Consider the following 19725-nt stretch of genomic DNA (forward strand, 5'->3'; position numbering starts at 1 on the left):
ATAAATAATTTAAAAGACAGGAGAAGTGTGTAGACTATGACCTTTATTTCATGTGCCTACCATGTACAGAGGAACACTTTCAAATGAACAACACTCCATAAGATATTAACGTTGGCCTGATAAAGAATTAGTGAACAATCATTTTGGCTGTACAAATGAATTGAACCATAAAATTGGTAAGGGAATCGTTTTTGCTATGGGGACCATTTTTCCAATCAATGCTATCAAGTGTTACTGTAATAAACTGCATCGTTTTCTGACTGTGTTATTAACTTTGGTGCATGGGTTGACTCTGGGATTCCTGTTTCCAAGTCCCCAGCATTATGTCCACCTTGATTTACAATTTGACCAGATGCAATAATTCATAAATTTCATGGAATTTCAGGCATTTATTCTCTTAACATTTGGAGCCAAAAATAAGATTACTGAGACAAGGTATCCCCATTAATCATGTTAATAATGACTTCCTTAGAAATGTTAACATTACACAGACCATGATGAAATATCACCTCCCCACAAAACTGCTACTTTGTTGGAATAAAGAATGCAAACAATCCCCTTTATATCCCAAGATGTTGTACACATCACCAAAACTAAACAGATGTCCTAGAAGCACAAGTGTGAGAACAGCAGTGGAGTGTGGATGGACAGGCAGACCTCCCAGTGTATAGGTACAAAACAAAGTATTTACCACAATCAAATGATTTCACGGACACAGCACACGCTGCAGACAGGTTGTTGTTGGAACCACCGACTGTATGCCACACTTACACAAGAACACTAAGATCAACAACATTCATCTCAGCTTTTGAAATATGAACGTGTTCTCTAAAATCAAGATGCTAAGAAGGTCCGAGAGACACCAACACAAACGTGACATCAACGGCATGCTTCTCCAGCCACACGTTAAAGGAATGTAGGGACAAACCATCATTCTACAAGCTTTCAACATGTCCCACTCACTGTGCCATAAAACCCCGCTCTGCACCATCCTAATGTGACGCTGTGCGTTGGCACTTTACAAGCCATCTTTCTAAGGGGTGTTCCGCAAGAAAATACTTTTATTCCCAAAACGCCACCAATATTTCATTATTTTGTGTCTGCCTCCGCTCTAGTGCACCATGGGTGCACATTATCAGATCGGCGCTGGAATCTCTTTTTATAATAGAGGGCCCAGAAAACAAGGTGCTTTGTCTGGGCACTAACAGTCCAGACTTCCAAAATCTTAGTTGTGATGAACCACTGCCGCAAATGAAATAGCAGTACAATTTGTGATTTAATGCATTTTTATCTTCTGACTTTTTTATAGAATAAAAAAAAAAAAGAGAACAATTTCTATCTGATCAAGCGGGACATCACTTCCAATGATCAACAGTGTGAAGTGGACCAGGAATGGACATGTGCACTGGAGAATTGTATACTAGGTCAACGGGTTACTAGGACCACCCTCTCTGTGACCACAGTGGATCTAGCTGTTTGTATGTGGCATGTTTGTTGTAAGATCCAGCTCTTAAGGCTTTGCTTGGAAATGTATGAGACAGCCTTTTTGAAACACTGAAAAGAGTCATTAATCGTATTCCTCATTAGCCTACCCTCTTGTATGATTATACACTCTGATGAGTGTCAGCTCCACCCCAGAAAAGGGTCTTGTGGATAAGCATTCAAGGCCATAAAATGAATAAGCACATTACAATGCCTATTCATCTAAAGCCTAATGCCAGTTACTTATATGTAAAGTGGGACGACATGCATAAGGATTTAGCCATCAGAGGAACTTCAGATTCATTTGAATATACCCTGCAGGAGAAATTACAAACCAATTTTGTTTCTCGCTGACATGGGCCACTGTTGTCCCCAGCTTCACAGTAAGAGAAAAGAACAAATTACAGAATTGCCCCATTTATGATTGATGAGGGGGGCAAAAATCTATGTTGTCTATTGACTCAAAGCAGGAGCTCAATCTGTGTTTAGACTCCGTTCAACCTTATAAAATCCTAAGGTAACGTACAAAATATAGTACATGTTTAAAGCTTTTAGAAAAAGGTGCAGTAGAAGTTTTGATATTTTCAATAGAATCTTTTTAACAAATATAGTTAGAAATGTATTGTTTGTTTTTACAATGTTTTTGTGACAAATTTTTCAGAAATATGAACGTAATGTCATAAAAGTCAGACTTCTTAAACACATTTTCTGGCAGGATTTCCATTCAGCAGGCTCTGACAGCATATAAACAAATCCAAAAACAATTGTAGAAGAAATACAACTACCAAAAACGATCTTGTTAAAGCATCATCCGAATATTATCCAAGATTACCCATCGAGTCTCTCTCCATTACGAGGTTACCATCAAAGATTAAATGAAAAGAATGCTACATTTGTACTGAAAAAGAAATAAGAGGAAAATCAACTCAGCAGGCTTTGCATTCGTCTGGAATGAACAGCACATTGAGCTTCAGCAGTCATTTCTCTCTGTAGTATAACACATAGGCCTTGAGGGACTCAGGAAGTGGTAAAGCATTGATCTTGTCTCTCAGCACGTTGACTTGGGGCTCCTCTGGCTTCAAGACCTCGGTGTCTTTCTCCTCCTCCTCCTCCTCCTCCCGGTGCTCCTCTTCGATCCTCTCGTCCTCCTCGCTCTCAGCGGGCTGGGGGATCAGCTGGTTGCCCACAAACACGTAGGTGTTGATGCGTCGCCGCCGGCAACGCCGCCGCTTACGTTTCTGCGGTACTCTTTGCACCAGGCCCTTGGCGAAGCTCTCCTCACTGGTCAGGTGACGCAGGGTGCGACGGATGTAGATGCGAGACAGGTCCTGGAGGCTCCTGACAATCACAGGAGCTGTAGAGAAAACGAAACGACAGCTGGCTCACCAAAAGTCTTCATCAAGTTTTACGACACAAAAGATCTGTGAGTCCTCCACAGTCACCGAGAAGCCATTTTTAGGCAGGAATTCAAAGCCTGTGTGTGTTGGTGAGATATGAACAGTCCAAACAACAGATGTTAAAAACCATGACTTTTATGTAAATAATTAAATGATATTCACCACCCCCAAGGCAGGTCTTTCATGTCAAGCCAGAGGTCTATTTAAGAATGGACTCTGAACACTGACTTAAAAACATCGAAAACAGACAAAAACACATGAAAAGAGCAAAGCTCAAAAAAAAAAAAATGTAGGCTTTGGTTCAGAAAAATGACACGACTCACGCAGTTCCACAGAATCAGGCTTGTCAACATCAGCTCTGTTCTGTTGGACCAGAGGGGCAAAAGACACAGCCAAGATGTTCTTGCTGTCCCAGGAGCATTGGCCAGTCCTGGTTATCTGGGTCAGCTGCAACAAGAGACATGAATCAACCAGAACACCAATCCACCAACAACAGCCAAACATAATGTGATGGTTGATGAGAGCTTTGAAAAATCTTCAGCGAAAGAAAGCTGAACTGGGTCATAATGCTTTTGAGTTATCCACATAAAAAGCTTGTGAACTGTGGCTGCTTAAGCTATCTAAGACCATGGCCCCAATTCCCCTTGTCAAAACCCGTCCCCTCTATGTGGCAAACCAACTCAAGTCAGGGAGACTTTTAGTGAAAAACAGCTTGTGTAGGCAGGTTGAACGACCAAGAACCAGATTTTCTAAGTAATCAAAGTAAAAAAAGAATTTGCCTATATTTTTTCCAAAAGTGTCATGCATGGAAAGACTGTAAAACTAGTCATCCTAGTCAGGATTATCTTCCAGCAGGGCCTGCCTGCCTGCCTCTCCTGTGGGCCAGCGTCATGAATAACAAACACTGTCGATGCCTTCTACATCCTTCGGACACTCAGTACATCTCACCTGATCCTCAATCGGCATTACAAGAATGCCACCCACTTTGAGCAGGATCTTCATGTAGTTCTCATGATCCTTCTGTACCCCGGCCCCGCAGTAGATGCGATCGTACTGGTGACTGTCCGATGAGATCTCTAAACAGTTCCCCACCACAAAGACGGGTTCACAGAACTCAAACCTGTCACAAGAATTCAGAGATGAGTTTGCAAAAATGAGTATTTGCAAACCCCGTCTGACAACCATGAAAAATGTGGCTGTCCCCATTCTGAGAGGAAAGTGAAATCAAAACAGCAAATATACAGATTCAAATGTATTCCCTTTGCAAGACAAAAGTCTTCGGGGAATGTGGAACATTCGAAATTGACAGGAAAATTAATACTGAACTGCAGCACATTAACTGCAGTCTCAGTGCATGCATCATTACATCCCTGTAAGCTGAAGGCTAACATTAGAAAGTTTTTTTATTTTATTAATCATCAACTCACTTATCAAAGCTGTCACTACTCTTTATGAAGTCCTCTAGTTTCTCCTTGGCATATTCCACCACATCCTTGTGGAGTTCAACCCCATGGTTCACGCCAAACGGCCCTGCAAAAACAATGCACTCAATAATATACGCTTCTGACATTTTATATGCCTTCCCCTCTACACCCACCCACCCACCCAACCACTCACTCTTCAAATAGCAAGACAGAAGCCAGGGCAGGTCATTACCTATGATGAGGCCCACCATTGTGCTCAGGTAGCCTGTTCCACTGCCCAAGTTGAGGAAGGACAGCCCCTGCTGGAGCTTCAGAGCCTCCATCACCTCAGAGTATATGCAGGGTGCGGACAGATGGATGTTGCCATGTTTCCAGGCCAGGTCCTTGTAGGCACTGTCCCGGTAGCCCTCCAGGTAGTAGTCACCGCGGTCTATGGCCCGGAAGGCTTGCTCCACTCGGTCTGTGCGGATGTACTGGGCCTCCTTCAGGTTGTCGATGAGGTCGTCGTTATCCTCCCCGGCGCTCACGGCACCTCCCATGGTGACGAGAGGAAAGAACGGAGAACAAGGAGGGGGACTGTTCCTCAGGCAGAGCGCTGGCTCGTCACTGTGGCATGGAGATCAGAGGCTAGCAGAAGGATCCAGAAGCTGAGCTCCCCTGAGGTCAGCTCAGATCATGGTGGAGTCAAAGATCTGGAGACAAGAGGGAGACGGCCGTGTGAGAGGGTAGAGGGATCGTGGGGTACAGGGAAGGCGAGAGTTTCACAGCTATGTGGCAAATGCCTCCACAAAGAACTAACTGGCACAGACTGTCTGGATAGTACAGTGATGTGCATCTGCTTAGCCATTTCTGCAAATGCTGCAGATTCTCATTTAATAACCCTTTGCTACAGAGCTCAGAGCAAATTAAATATAAGTCCAAACTGGGGATCTATGATGGTCACAAATAATTTCACACATTATTTCGGGGGAGCATGAATGAGCACGTCCTGTGAAGACCTAATCTCAGATGTCTCTATGACAGAAGCAGCAGAAGGAAGCAAGTCTTCAATTCTCTCTGCCTTCTAAGCACCTGACATCTGAGTCAGCTAATAATAATGAAATCCAAAGGTGACATTGTGACAGCGGGTCTGGCTAGGAGGTAATTTCCCGTTGGTTCGACACACAGGCAAAATAATCATTGATTCATTTCTCACCACTAGTAGTACAGTGGCATTTTGTCCAAGTCTTCCTGAAAATGGATATGTTAGTCTTTTGAATTTTCTGCAGCCGTGATACCCAAGGCAGCAATATGGGTCAGATAAGGTATTTTACAATCCAAACCCTAACCCTTACTGCACTGCAGTCCTATGTATGGTAATCTTAAGAAGATGAAAAAGGGATCTTCTTTCAGTCTCATTTATATTCAAATTGGCTAGTTGGAAACAAAAAGAAATATGTTTATGCCTGTTTGTTCACTCAAGCAAAGACAAGATTTTTGCTAACTTATTTATAGGGGTACAGTTCGATTTCAAGTAGTGTGCCCTCACATGACCCTCTGGGATTGCATGTTGAATGGGAAGGGGAGCACATGCCAGCCAAAAAAAGAGGCAGTGAGACTGGCAGACATCCGACTTGGTGACAGGGACAACCTGCTGAACCTGCAGGGTGACAAAACATGTAACAGATCTGCAGTCAACACATAAATCACTGACACTGTAACCCTATCTACTACAAGAGCGCCAAGACTTAGTACGCCTCATGCTCAATGGAAACTGTTGGGTAATTGAAGTGATGATTTATTTGGACTCTTCAGACATTGTTGGGCAACCCCCAAAACAACACAGTGTATTGATTTTACACAACAGGCTATACGCGTTGTGTTTAAGACTTAGACGTTTAAGATTAGGCTACACTGTAGCCAGTCGGTTATAAATCATAACGGCCGGCAACTATTTAATATACAATTTGGGCTTAATTGTAAAAAACTATTTGTGGGGGGGAGGGGAGTGGGGGATTAACCCGTTAAGCAGTAGCGTCACACATATGTGATTCTGAACATTCCAACCGACTATTTTCCGATAGACAAAAACTATATGACAAACGCTATAGTATGGCTTCAAAATTTGCAATTAGGAGGCTAACAAGTAACACTAGCAGGTAGTAGCATTGCTACGAGTATTATGCTAGGTTGCTAGGTAACGGAAGCTAACTAAAACTAGCTAGCTTCCGTTATGGAAAAATAACTCACTCCTTAAATAAACAGCGACCGGCTGTTACTGACAGCATTCCGAACCAATCAAGTCAGGTGCTCTTGAGCCAATCATCTTACAAGCCTGCCCAACTTCATCTGCACTGCGTGTGATGATGGAAAAACAAAACATAAACAACACAGGACATGGTTGACTGGTTGTATATTGGTCCAGTTGGACAGACATGCGTCATACTTAAGATTACATAGCTAGTTTAGATGCATTCAATTATTTAACTGGCACTGACAAAGTTAACGTCGTTAGATAGCTACTGTAGGCTAGTTGGCTAACGTTATCAAGCCTGGTATAAAGGAAAGCTAGTGCAGTATACAGAACAAAGAGCACATTTATAGAACTAGCCTGGTTAAATGTGTTGTCTCGTTGGCTGAAACATGATGAAGCTATCCTAATGATTCATGTTAGAAATAGCTCACAACCTATAACAATCATATAGGCTATGCCAATTAATAATAGATTATTATTGCCAGATTCCAATTTAGTAATGGGTTTGACAGGTAGACAAGCTATTGTAGATAGCCTGTACAACCAACACAGCCAATCCATACAGGAAGACAGTTTACTGTAAAATTGAAGTAATCCGACAAATGTTTATCAAAATGACCATAATCATAATTTTTATGTCTGTCAACTTTGAATGCATTTAACATAGGCCTCGTTAACAAAGTCTTTGCGTCCTAGACAGTCACTAGACAATGGTGCTGCTGTGCCAGTTGACTAGCTAGCTTGTCAAGTAAGTTAGCCAGCTAGCGCCTATTAGATAACCAAGATTAATCAAAGCTATGAACTGCCAGTCTAGATGATTGCAACCTCGTGCTAATTATCTCAATTTTGAAACACGGTATAACTGTAGCTGTATGTACTTACATTTCTGAATAACATACAGGATGCACTTCGTCTTTGTATGAAAACTGTTTGCCAGCCAGTAGACTAAGTTAGCAAGACACCGTTAGCTAGCCTTTCACGACGTTTGTTGTTGTGCTGCTTTCTGTTTTTTTGAGGTTGCTATCCAGCTAGCTAATGAACACTTACAGTTTCTTCACACCGAAGGAACAGCTGAGGATGTAAACATGTGTCACGTGGTGATGTGCAAATTAGAGAGAGAACTGTTTTTATATCTTCTGCTATTCTGGTGTGCACGGTTCCATTTTACTTATTAAATACAATGCAAATGTTAAATATGTGGAAATGTTCGCATTCTTTTTGTAAAACTGACGCTAACGTCAGGGTTCATCCACATGAGATCGGCATCCCTCTTCTCGGTCTTGACTGGTTCTCAGTTAGTTGTCGAATAGGCTACAGGCTACAGTACACCATATGTTACCTATGTTACCTAAATTAGCTTACACTAATTTAAGTGAGCTGGTGTCTGCCTAACAGCCATAGGAGGATAGCTTCAGCATTATCATTCCAACTTGAATGGCCAAATGTACACATCTCCTATATTTCCCTTATAAACAAAGTTATTATCATATTCTTTTGACTTAAATTGCATCAAAATCGATGTAATCTAAATACAAAAATAAACATCACACACTTGTCAGATCATTATAGCCCCTGGAGAGCTAAGGGCAAGTCTTGACCTGGCCTGACACAACATATGCCATCAGTGCTTTTAGTTCCCAGGCCTTCTTACCTTAAGAGCAAAGATAGCTCAAGTTACTGTATTCCCATTGCTGGTGGTGTTCTTTACAGACAATCTAATGTTATAGTGCCTCAAACTCCTGGAAATGTGTTAAGCTGTTTTAAGATGAAATGTCAGTAGCCTTTGCCAAGTTCCTATTTAATGTCTGCTAACCTCTTTAGGAAAGGTGGAAGGGGACACGTGTCCACATTTTATTTAAGGAAGTTTGAGTTACCTTTCCTTGAAAGCTATAAATGTATAACCACTTGGCAGGGCCCATGTCAACATTGATGAAGCAAGCCGAATTGTATGTGCAGCCTTAAGAGTTGACAAGATTATTTGAATTTCACAGCCATCAAAAATGGGTTTGGAAGGTGTAAGAAGAGTATAATTTGTCAGGTTGTTTTGTGTAACATATATGTTTGTAAATGTACATACATGTTTGTACCATAGGTTTTCCTTATATCCAAAGTTCCTAAAACATTTGTTCACCTTTTTCTAACTTTTTGACTGTTCGATCAATTATGACAACATACTTTAGGAGAAGCATGAATGGTACTGCTCAAAGTGTGAAGTCTGTTTTAAAGTATTTTTCTCAACATGCCTTGTCTTCATTAGATCAACCACCAGGTGTCACACTTGAGCTGTCTGTTTTTTGCACACGGGCCCTTCTGAGACAAACAGTTATGTTATGTTACAGTTATGGGTTTAGTGGTTTAGTGGGAAAATGGCTTCCATGTGAGTGACAGCAGAGCTAACATACAGAAGTGGCTGTCTGTTTTCTATATGTGGAAAACCTATAGAAATATAATAGGATATATGAAAATAGATTTTTCTTTAGATGTAAGGGTTAGGGTTAAGACATTTGGGGTGTATACATTTTTGGTGGCAGACATATTCATACTGCTTTATTTAAGAATCACACAACCATTTAAAAAGTTTATTTCTACCATACATAAACTGTACAACACAGCGCATATCTGCTTATTATGAAATAGTAAAAGTAATAGGAACTTTCAATTTACAAACTACTTGAACTGAAAAAGCATTACGTTTTAATGAAAAAGGAAAAAAAGTACAATAGCGATTCATCATACTAATATCATTCCACAAAAAATCCAGTTCACATTACAAAACATCAATACTAACAGGGAAAAATAAATATTCTTCACAAAACTTCCTGAGCAAACAATGTGTGGTATAGGAATTAAATATCACAAATTATGAATCAACAAAATTGTTAGCAAAAGATTTGATTTTGTTTTGAGTGTTAATGTTAGAAATTATCTAAAATATGTTGAGAGTTGTGATAAAGACATAAAGTCATTGTTTATCTCAACATGTCCTCAATTTTGAGTTTCTCCTTTTTTTTTGCAGATATGCACCTTTTTCTCTTTAGGAAATTAATAGATCAAGTCCAACTCAATTTATTCAAGACTATAAATCCATGCAAATCAGTAAATAACAGTGTACTGTGACATCAATTGCAATGGCTCAAAAACAAGAAAGGTTTTTCTTTTTTTTCTGGTTCCCCAGGGCAATAGATAACTCACAAACATAAAAGTGCAACTGATTCACAATCTGGTTAGAAAGGTGAATAAAATAAACAAGAATCACCAATATCATGTTAGTCTCTTTTTTTGCAATAAGTGAAAGTGATATAACTTATGGTAATGACAGTTGTCCATGATTATATTTTATCCAAATTTCAACAAGCGTTGAAATTAGAATCAAATATGGCTCCAAATAACCGAATGTGTGTCTTTACAGAAACAGAAGATGCACATTATCAGCCCACATGATAGTTTGTGTTGTTTCTACTTTATGCCTTCCTGCTAAGTCGATAAGTGACAAAAAAGTAAATATAAAAAAGCACAAAATGTTCAATCTCAACTGTGATACTTCAAGACCTGACTTTGAGATTACAGCTACAGAGACAATGCTTAGATATCTGAAATGGCATTTAAACAGTCATTAGGAACATTATCTCATTTGAAAATAATTGAACTGTATAATAAAGTAGACACCATCCACATAATACTGTCCTACCACAAAACATAGTACTGTATATTTTATGTATTAATTTACATTTAGGCACATATATGCACAGTGTGTGCACAGAAGGCAGTTTAATATCTATATAGTTGAAGAAAAAGAAAGATCTTCACAAAGGACTTCAGTTTCCCTGGTGCAGTCAGTTGGCTCTATTCTAGTAACAAGTGATGCAATGTTGAATATGACATCCGGTTCATTGAATGAAATAATCATTGTTGCATTTTGACAAGGGCTGAATGAGACTCCGAAGTTGTCCTCAGCCGTACACATGAGATGTACAGTACATTTGCATTGCATTTTTGATCTTTAGCGTTCATTTTAGCTTCCCATACATTCAGTTTTCAATAACAAATAGAAAGCCAAAGCAACAATTACAAAATATTGATGCTGTATTATTTTGGTAGCTTTATACCTTCAAGGGATTTTCTAATTGTTTTGAGGGAGCTGTTTCAATTCTCCACCACTAGGTGGTGAAAGAGAGCTATGATTGATATTGGAATGTGCTTTAATGTAATTTACAATGTGCAGAAAGTCAATGGATTTCCCAATATTTAGCATTTACAATCATAGGAATAAATAAAACATTTGTTGAAATAAATACATTGATAAACAAAGATAATAAATAGCAATAATATAAGAGTGACACAAATCAACTAAACACAGCTTCAAATCAAGCAAACCATATAAAATAATTAAGTGCAAGGGGGGTAAAATCTCACCAGAATAAACATGAATGCAGAAACGTTAAAAGCGTTACAAATCTCTGCTGGTAAATTTCTCAGTGCAATGTATTTACGGAGAAATGTCGAACACATTTCCAAGCCTTGTCTTATACATGCAACCAAGCCAGCACTCCAGAAAATTGAGATAACAGGTGCCATTATCCCAAGTCAAAGAAACCTTTTGGTAGCTTTACAGCTCAAACATGGATGCCTTTAATACAGCTCAAACATGGATGCCCTTAATAGCCTGTTTGATATTATCCAGGAGCTCCTTGCACTCAGGAGAGTAGTCATGCTCCGAGTTATTGTACATATCGGTTAATGTGTTCACATAGGCTTCGAAATTATGTTCACTGATGGGCCCCTGCAACACAAAATGTTCAGTTGTTAGTAAACAAAGAATAATGACAATGAATAGGAATATCATGCTTATTGTTGCAACATGGTGGATCAGATGAAAACAGAATGGATGTGAGAAGCCCTGTCCTACTGTACTGTACCATCTGAGGAAGCTGGATGTCTGTGAGGCTGTTGATGAGTGCTTGGCTGAGACGAGCTAACTCTTTCAGGAGGCTGTCGTTGTGCTGTTCGATCATCTTGTTTTCCTCCTCAATTGTCTTCAGGTTGCATTCCATAGACGAGATCTGCTTTCGGAGATGAGAGAAACCTGTCAAAATGGATGTGTCTAAACTCAATGTTAGACGTTGGAGCCAGTTCCTTGGTGTTGATGCTTACCTGTGTCTGTAGCTGCATCATGTCAGCTTCTATCTTCAGGTTGGACTCATTCAGCTCTTTGATTTCATGATCCAAGTGTTGCATGTCATCTTTGTTTTCGACTCCTGATCCCAAAAATTTTTTTTTCTTCAATAATATTTCAATGGTGTCATTGTACTCCACAAACCAAATTGTCCCCTCAGAACAATTGCTGATATTAAAAGTCAATTAAATATGGTATATAATCAATGTATAGAAATGTATGCACCATCACACAACATCAAGTCTCACCACTGCTGGCTTTTAGCTTAATTGTCATCATCTCCTCTCCTGACAGCTTTTTCTTTATGCTCTGAGCATTTAGTGGGCATCCAGACAAACTAATTCAAAAAGTAATAGAAAGTAGAAAAAAGAGATATAAGGTTAGAGGGCGTGGATGGCTCAACTTATCTTTTAGGCCAGACGCACTGTAGAAAGGAACATTGACACTGTTGATAATGGCATCAAACATGATTTAACAGAAAATGAACAAGGTGGCTTACCTTCTATGGGTGACAAACACATTGTTTGCGTGTCCGAGGCCATTGCACCCTGGCAAGGGACAGTGTGGCAGCTCCTGCTTACACGCCTTCCAGGGAAAAGCCAGTCCATTGATGGAGGACTCCTTCTGTCTCTTGGCAGCAAGAGGACAGCTCCCAGCACTGCGATGGGATGTATATTTGCCAGATGTATGGCCCTGCCCATCGCACCCAATTACTGGACACCTGACAGAGACAAAACAGGTGTCAGACTACAGCAATGTACTCTGTACTTTGTAGTCCTGGTGGACTCCTGTTGTGTTAAATCCCTTGATAATGTGCAGTACTCATAAATATGGATTTATGATTTATGCTAGTCCACACGATAGGCAATATTTATTGAAGGGAATCTGATTTAGGAAGCTAAAACGCAATATGTACAGTTTTTTGGTTGAGCTGAAGTGCTGTAACATATGAAAGTCTGAAAGCTATGATTTAACCCCTAAAACCACAAATCAAACCAACATGCTTAAAATGAAGGATTCTCACAGTTTATGAACATCCCTCACTAACTAGACCGGAAGATTTGATAAACCATTATGTTGATTAATCCAGCCAAATGCTGATTAAAAAAACGGAAAACAAAACAACACAACAACCTGTTCAAATAATCGTATCAACAAAGTTGCTAATCCACTAAAAAGTTCATTTTAAATATTGTTTTGATGAATGAATACAATGTGAGGTTATTGATGTTTGTACTCAAAACATAAGCACAAGTCTTGTTGAATATAATTAAGAGTTGGGGTAATTGCATTTTCAGGTCTGTTTTCTACAGGTCAGTAATGGAGTGACATGAATTACACATAATTGTCATGTATCCCCTCATGTGAAAGAATGTAATTTTGGGGTGACTGACCTCTTCCCTTACCGGTAAAGGTGACAGGCAACCTGAGATGATACAAAATGGAGAATGTACTCTAGAGTGCTACTGTGGAAACCTTGTTTTTAGCACTTTGTTCCTGGCTAGTGCAACAGCACTTAGAGGACAGAACAACACAGGTCCCCATTACTTCCTGTCCACCAGCACAAGTAGACAAGATACTGGTACAATGGAACCATGACCGTATGGCCTACAATTTACAGTAATCTAGTAAAATTACAGATACTCTTTCTCTCTTTCTCTGTCTCTCTCACACACTCTCTCGCTCTCTTTTAGTGTGTATGAGATGTAATGCTAGGTCTAATTCCTAAGCTCTTGGCCTTGCATTAGTAATTAAAAAGAGATAGATCATCTGTGTCCAGATGTAGAAAAAAACAGGGGCAAATACATCTGACTTTGGATTTCAGCAGCAATCAATTACATTATTTTTTTTTCAATAACACTTTTTCTAAGACCATTGTGTCCAGAATAATGAAGCTTTCCGTGAGTGCAATGCTTGGACTCAAAAATTAAAAATAAATAAAATAAAATTAAAGCCGTTTATCCAACTTCTTTCTTGATCGGAAAATTGAATAATTGCAAGGAGGGCTATCATACAAAAGTATGAATTTGTACAAACAAATTACGGTATATAATATCCCAGATATTTGACAAAGTCAGTTGACTAAATAACAACGACTCTTAAATGTAATATACACATGCAGTTAATCCTTTAGGTATAATTTACTAATGTTATGAGCTGAAATAATTTCCTTTGTATAACTTAATGGCTTTCAGGTATAATGCCCTCTGTGCCGCGTGATAAGATTATTCAATTAATTTAGCTTTAGTACAGACCAAAACTGCAATTGTGTTTTAGTCAAAAGATGGTGAGAAAAGTGCACACAATAACCGTCTCTTACTTCATTTCTTGGTCGTCTTTTTCATCTTTGTTTGGTGTAAGCTTCAAGCCTCCCTTTCTGGCACGTGGACATCCTGACAAACTAAAAATGATTAGAGACGATACGGTTTAACAATAATGAACACTATGTAGGGCTAAAATTCAAATTTAGCAGACACTGTACTCCTGTATCTCCTAACAGCATTCTCAGATCTAATGTCGTAAGTCATTTACTGTTAGTACAATTTTGTGTATTATTTTTTCATAACAAGAGAAACCCAGCACACATTACTTTATCTGTACAATCATATCAATTAAATAAAAAATAAGAAGACCATTAGATTTGAACACTCCATTCATTCTCTATAAGAAAGCTACCTTCTGTGTGAGGCATAATTCCCAGTCACGTGTCCTGATCCGTCACAACCAGGTGTTGGGCACCTGCATGGGGAAGAGATCCAGAAGGAAGTTGAATCTTTATGTGCTAGCTCAGTAACAACAGCGGGATGTTCACATGCATGAAGTGTAACACAAACCCTTTACTTGTAACCCACTGGGCCAGTAGACACAGTATTTATAAAGTGTAATGGGCACAGCCATGTTGTAGTCACAAGTTAAGATAATCACTCACAACACGTACTTTAGTTCCTGAGAGTTGGCTGCCATTAGTGATTTTAACGTCTTGTCAGCCAGCGGACATCCAGACACACTGCAGAGGAAATGGTCAGTTTGAGGATCTATTTTTTATTTATTTTTACCTGACAGTGACTGATACAGAGCATTTTCTATACCCCTACACATTCACACATCACCCTCTTGTGCAAGTTTATCTGTCTGACATTTCAACCAATTAAAGTAGTTGCTACAATTGTCCACGTATTTCCCTTTCAAAAATGACCAAGGCAGACCCTCCTCACAGCCTTTAGCAACATGGTACTCAACAACATAAAACAACAGGAACAGGAGTCGTCAAACAGGACATTCCTGCTTGCTGGTGCTAATATTTGTGTAATTACCTTCGATGGGATGCATAATTTCCCGTCACATGGCCGCTGCCATCACAGCCTGGGGTTGGACAACTGCAAAACAACAGAAGCCCTTAGGACACACTGTACAAGGTCCCCAATAGCATCACCAAACCTTCTGACATGACACAGCAGTGTTGGTAAAAAGTTAGTACAGCAGGGAAATTTAGTAGAAAGATTTGGATGCCCAACATTCGACTCAGCAATATCACTGATGGTTTTTACCGTGTGTCGCATATCTGCTCCACATAGAGGTGTGCTGAGTAAACTACGGTGTCCTAAGGTTTCATAAAGCCATTTACAAGAGCCTAACTGGTAGAACATGCAGTCTAACTACAAAGTCAGGAGTTGTAAGCTCATCATGAGGACGTACAGTGTGTACACGTGAAAAACTCACTTTTAATAAGATACATTTCCTCTCCACATGTACCTGTAGACATACCAGTCACAACGATATGTAATATATCATGGGCAATGGGATATCCAATAAAGGGATAGGCTAGTTTAGCGAATTCCAGAGAGCTTAAACTCATTTACTTAAAATATACTGCCCTATTTAAGCAAAGGTCTGGTCTGGAATTACACTTTTGTTATTAATACTGACCATCTGTCCACTGACCTTTTTAAAGGGAAATTCACATCACTGACAGATGACTGAACAAAGATGCCTCAAGATGTATATTCCTCCCCTTTAAGAAGAAAAGGTGACATGACAATTTACCTCATAAGTTCCTTCTTGGCATCTCTTAGTAGCAGCTTGTTTTTGGGGCTTGAAATGCTTGCGTCTCCGGGGTAGTGTTGGTCATCCAGAGACGCCTCGTCAAAATCCTCCTGGTTAGAGACACAAAGCACAGCTCCTTAACCCCCTCATATCCTGTCAGAGTCTTGACCTAAAAGTGCAATGATGACCTAAAAGTGAATTATCAATGGAAATTTCCCAGTTATGCTCTTAAAACACAGGCTCCAGGGTTTAGTGTCAGAATGGGTGATTATGCTTAGGGATGCTTAAAGTAAACCATCCATCCATTTAAAGTCACAACTATTCGACACAGTATTTATGATGGATAGTCAAGATGTCTTACATTTACATTTACTTCCCACAAAAACAATATTTTTGTCAGATCAGCTTAAACAAGGAATGCCAGCTGTGAAGATGTCTTTAATCTCAGATGCCTTTTGAACACTGTCTGCAAAATGTCTCAAGGAAAAAAGAAAACCATTCCATGAGATGAGAGATTCACATATTTAATGTGTTGCACATTAACTGGTAACAGATAAAACCAACAGGTGACCAAGCGGTGGTTTTCCAGTACCTCTCTATCCTGCATGCCTTGTGCTTTGCTGAAGTTCAGTGGGGTGTCCCAGGCCTCTCTCTCACAGAGAACCTGGTAGAGGGCAGGGTTGATGTGCACACTTCCGCCCCGGGACAAAAAGGAGTCAGGAGGAGACAGGGCATCTCCTAAAGGCACCTTGGGTGTCACGCTGCCCCTGCTCTTCTTCATGCTCAGGTCCAGAGTGCCGTTTTCATCCACCTCGATGGGCACATCCTGCAGGTGGAAGAGGCCAAAGTCACGCCAAACAAATGTCAGAGTTTCACTGGGACAAAAGAGTTGGCTGACAGATGGCAAAAACATACTTCATGCCCAGGAACATTTAGAGTGGGAACTATTACTGAACCCTGTCATGATATGCCTGCTTTGATCCTGATGTGAGTTATATATACATGTCCTATTCTGAAAATGACAATTGTAAATCTGAAATACAACTTAAAATGCCTTGCAAATATACGTTACAGACTTATAAAATACATTGTTATTATCTTACTCTTGGCAAAGTACAGCATTAAGCCAGCGTTAATTCTGTTGAACATAATAATCGCTGGTGTATAGTTTTTCAGTGACAGCTGTGTCATCTGTTTTCTAGGACACACAACCATAATGGCAGCTGGGGGTTGCTGGTTTTAGGTCATCACCATTAAAACAAAAATTAAAAAGCTTAATGTAGCATAAGTTTCTCACTGACAGATGTGTTACTCGCCCCATGCAAAAATGCTACTGTGCTTATGGTCATGGTTTTAGAGCATTAAAAGTTTTACCTCATTAAATGCCAAAATCCTGTCTAAAAATGAAACCAATTATTCAACGCATATGTCTCATTAAATCATACTATATTCCATTATTTTTGTAACAAAGGAGAGCATTTCAAATTGATTAAAGGTTTCATGTGACTGTCCACTTTAATTATCTGTGCATGTGGTGATGTTAAAATAACATTAGAGTAAATACATTTAGGTTTAAGACAGATTCAATTCGCTATTTCACTATTTGCAAAGCTTGTTTTGACCATACTCACTTTACATACACAGTTTACATGCTCCTTTTTCTTTCTTTTTCCCCCTACATTTTTATCCCCCTATCATCGCCTGTCTAGGTACTTGAGAAAAGTGTCTGTTATTCATATCTAAACATACATCTTGAGTGGGCACATGCAGAACCACCAGACTCCCACCATGCAGGACTAGTCAACTGCAGAGAAGAACAGATGATTAACTTGCTAACACTGTTTTATTCATCCAGTGGATCGGTACCTGGTACAGGGCCATGTTCTCAGCTCCCCATGCTGGCAAAACAGGGCGCTGTGCTGTGTAGGTGTGGAAACTTGAATCATCTATGTACAGTACTGTTCCTATCTCCCAGGATATGATCAATATTCTGCCATGAATTACTTTCAGGGGCATTATTTTGTGACTAATTTCAGCTGACAATCTGTCAGCGCACATTCACTGAAAGGCCACCGAATAATATGAATTTTGAAAAATCATTGTGTCCCATCCAGGTTTCCCAGCAACACAAAAGAGTTTGAGGTTTAAACCAGTCTAAACGTATTTGGTCAGGGATTTTTCTTTTTGTGTGAATGAGAAAGATTTCACCTAATAAATAGGTCCTGAAGATTATTTATTTAATCCACTCTTACTTTACTTTTATAGACCATCTGATAAACACAGCTTATACTGAGAAATACTGTATATTGCAAAACATGACATCTGTAGCAGACAAGACACACTTTCACATAGTCAAACTAAATACATTAAAGCATGTTTCACCAAAAATCTTAAAATTCTAATTGAGAAAGAAGGTTGATTATATTTTCTTCTTTTGATGCGATTACACAAATGTCCTTTTGTGTATATTAAAGCTTTATTGGGAAAACCTCTCTCCCTCTGGAGACACAGCTCCCTTTGCCAAAACCCGTCTTTTGATGTTTTTCTTTCTTTTTATACACAAATCAGAGTTGCTTTAAACTGACCACATAAATACCTTTCCAAGTGGTCTAATTAGATTACCTTTGTGGAGGATGCCCGGGGCCGGCCGGTGACAGCCTCCATGTTGTTCCGGTAACGGGTGGAGAGGTTAAGGATGGCGGCGGTGGCGGCCGAGGCTTGGAGCACCTCACTTCCTGTTTTGTAATGACTGGGTGGGCTATGAGCTCCAGGCGTGGGCAGGCCTGTCCCAGGAGAGCCCAGGAAGCCAGGGTACTGCAGCGGAGCTGAGGAACACCACACAACATCTACGTTGATGGGTTATCATTGAGAAAAGTTGAGTGAGGGAAGTCGTTTTGGCTTCTTAATGAATGAAAACCACTGCAGTACTGTTAAAACGGTGCACTTGTAGTCCGTTATACCTGCTGTTGCATTGGCTATGTGCGCTATTTGTACAATGCTTTGGATAAAATAATCTTCCCAATGAATACATGTTTATATGTGTGAATACATGTCAAATTCTCTCTAACTCGATCAGAGTGCAGTGGATCTGTCGACAACTCTAGCTACTTCGAATGCTGAATATATACATTTACACTGTGTTCCATAGCACAGAACATTTGTTGCAGGAAAGAGATGTGTCGGGGAAGAATCACTTTTATGTTCCATAACATGCTGCTATTGGAACACCAGATTTATCCCTTTGAATCTAATAAAACGTGCGAAACTCACAGTCAGGGAAGTGTGAAGCGATTTCTTGGTCCTGGTTGGGTGCCATCAGGGGTTGTTTGCCGAAGACCTGTGCATCAAAGCTGGCGTAGTCAAAGCGGATCTTGCTGTATTTGTCCATGTCCTTGCTGAGGTTGGCTTGCAAGGCAGCCACAGGATGGGGGAACTTGTAGCTAAACTGATTCATCTCAAACTTCTTCACCAGCCCTAGAGGTCTGGATGCAGAGGGATTGAAAACGAGAAGAAGAAGGTTTGTTAGGACAGGGTTAGGTTTGGGGAATCATTACTGTACGTTTAGTAAAATATAACTGTCAGGTTGTTGAGAAGAAGCAAATTCAATACTGAATATTGTAGTTTGGATAATATTTCTGTCTCTTCATAACTCATGTTTCCTCATGGATCTAATCTGTATGGTGGGTTTCCAGACATGTTGCCAAACTAATTAATTTAGTTTGGGTGGGCATTCTGCCTGTGATTTATCTGGAAGGAACAAAGGCCTGGGCTGCTTTATTTCCTTAATAGAAAGGATCCCGTTGGACCCTGGAGCATTGCTAAAGTGTGACAAATGTGAAACCATGTTTGTGAATCTTGGGAATAGTGTTTGTCAGTTTTTTGGTATTAGTCTCTATATTTGTGCACTTTTCACCAATTTATTCTTTAAAAGGTTTTTGGACGTGGTTCCCTCACACACAAAAAACACGTAAT

General features: G+C 39.8%; 2 protein-coding genes across 11 annotated transcripts in view; both read right to left on the minus strand.

Annotated features, from left to right (window-relative positions):
* Positions 1-23: 23 nt before the first annotated feature.
* pcmtd1 (protein-L-isoaspartate (D-aspartate) O-methyltransferase domain containing 1) lies at positions 24-7702 on the minus strand. Of its 3 annotated transcripts, none has more exons than XM_062480649.1 (6): positions 7436-7702; positions 4536-4995; positions 4307-4409; positions 3828-3999; positions 3203-3326; positions 24-2836 (listed from the first exon to the last, which is right to left on the minus strand). In XM_062480649.1, the coding sequence occupies exons 2-6, from the start codon at positions 4840-4842 to the stop codon at positions 2460-2462; spliced, it is 1083 nt and encodes a 360-aa protein (XP_062336633.1). In that variant the 5' UTR covers positions 4843-4995; positions 7436-7702; the 3' UTR covers positions 24-2459. The 3 variants fall into 3 exon arrangements, with proteins under 3 accessions (XP_062336633.1, XP_062336632.1, XP_062336635.1); XM_062480648.1 differs by having other exon boundaries at positions 7419-7702; XM_062480651.1 differs by lacking the exon at positions 4307-4409 and having other exon boundaries at positions 3828-3896; positions 4885-4995; positions 7419-7688.
* Positions 7703-9101: 1399 nt separating this feature from the next.
* The window catches only part of st18 (ST18 C2H2C-type zinc finger transcription factor), a 40032-nt gene continuing 29408 nt past the window's right edge, over positions 9102-19725 (minus strand). For 4 of the 8 annotated variants that reach the window (XM_062481855.1, XM_062481850.1, XM_062481857.1 and 1 more), the window contains 13 exons: positions 19024-19235; positions 18376-18599; positions 16346-16579; positions 15754-15863; positions 15024-15086; positions 14639-14716; positions 14386-14448; positions 14030-14110; positions 12209-12430; positions 11958-12046; positions 11688-11791; positions 11453-11599; positions 9102-11316 (listed from right to left, as the gene is read on the minus strand). In XM_062481855.1, coding sequence (XP_062337839.1) covers positions 11176-11316; positions 11453-11599; positions 11688-11791; positions 11958-12046; positions 12209-12430; positions 14030-14110; positions 14386-14448; positions 14639-14716; positions 15024-15086; positions 15754-15863; positions 16346-16579; positions 18376-18599; positions 19024-19235 — 1768 coding nt within the window. In that variant the 3' untranslated portion in view covers positions 9102-11175. The remainder of the gene's footprint in view (positions 11317-11452; positions 11600-11687; positions 11792-11957; positions 12047-12208; positions 12431-14029; positions 14111-14385; positions 14449-14638; positions 14717-15023; positions 15087-15753; positions 15864-16345; positions 16580-18375; positions 18600-19023; positions 19236-19725) is intronic. The other 4 variants (XM_062481854.1, XM_062481853.1, XM_062481852.1 and 1 more) reach the window with 4 other exon arrangements.

Source organism: Osmerus eperlanus, chromosome 16, assembly GCF_963692335.1.
Source record: "Osmerus eperlanus chromosome 16, fOsmEpe2.1, whole genome shotgun sequence".
Taxonomy (NCBI): domain Eukaryota; kingdom Metazoa; phylum Chordata; class Actinopteri; order Osmeriformes; family Osmeridae; genus Osmerus; species Osmerus eperlanus.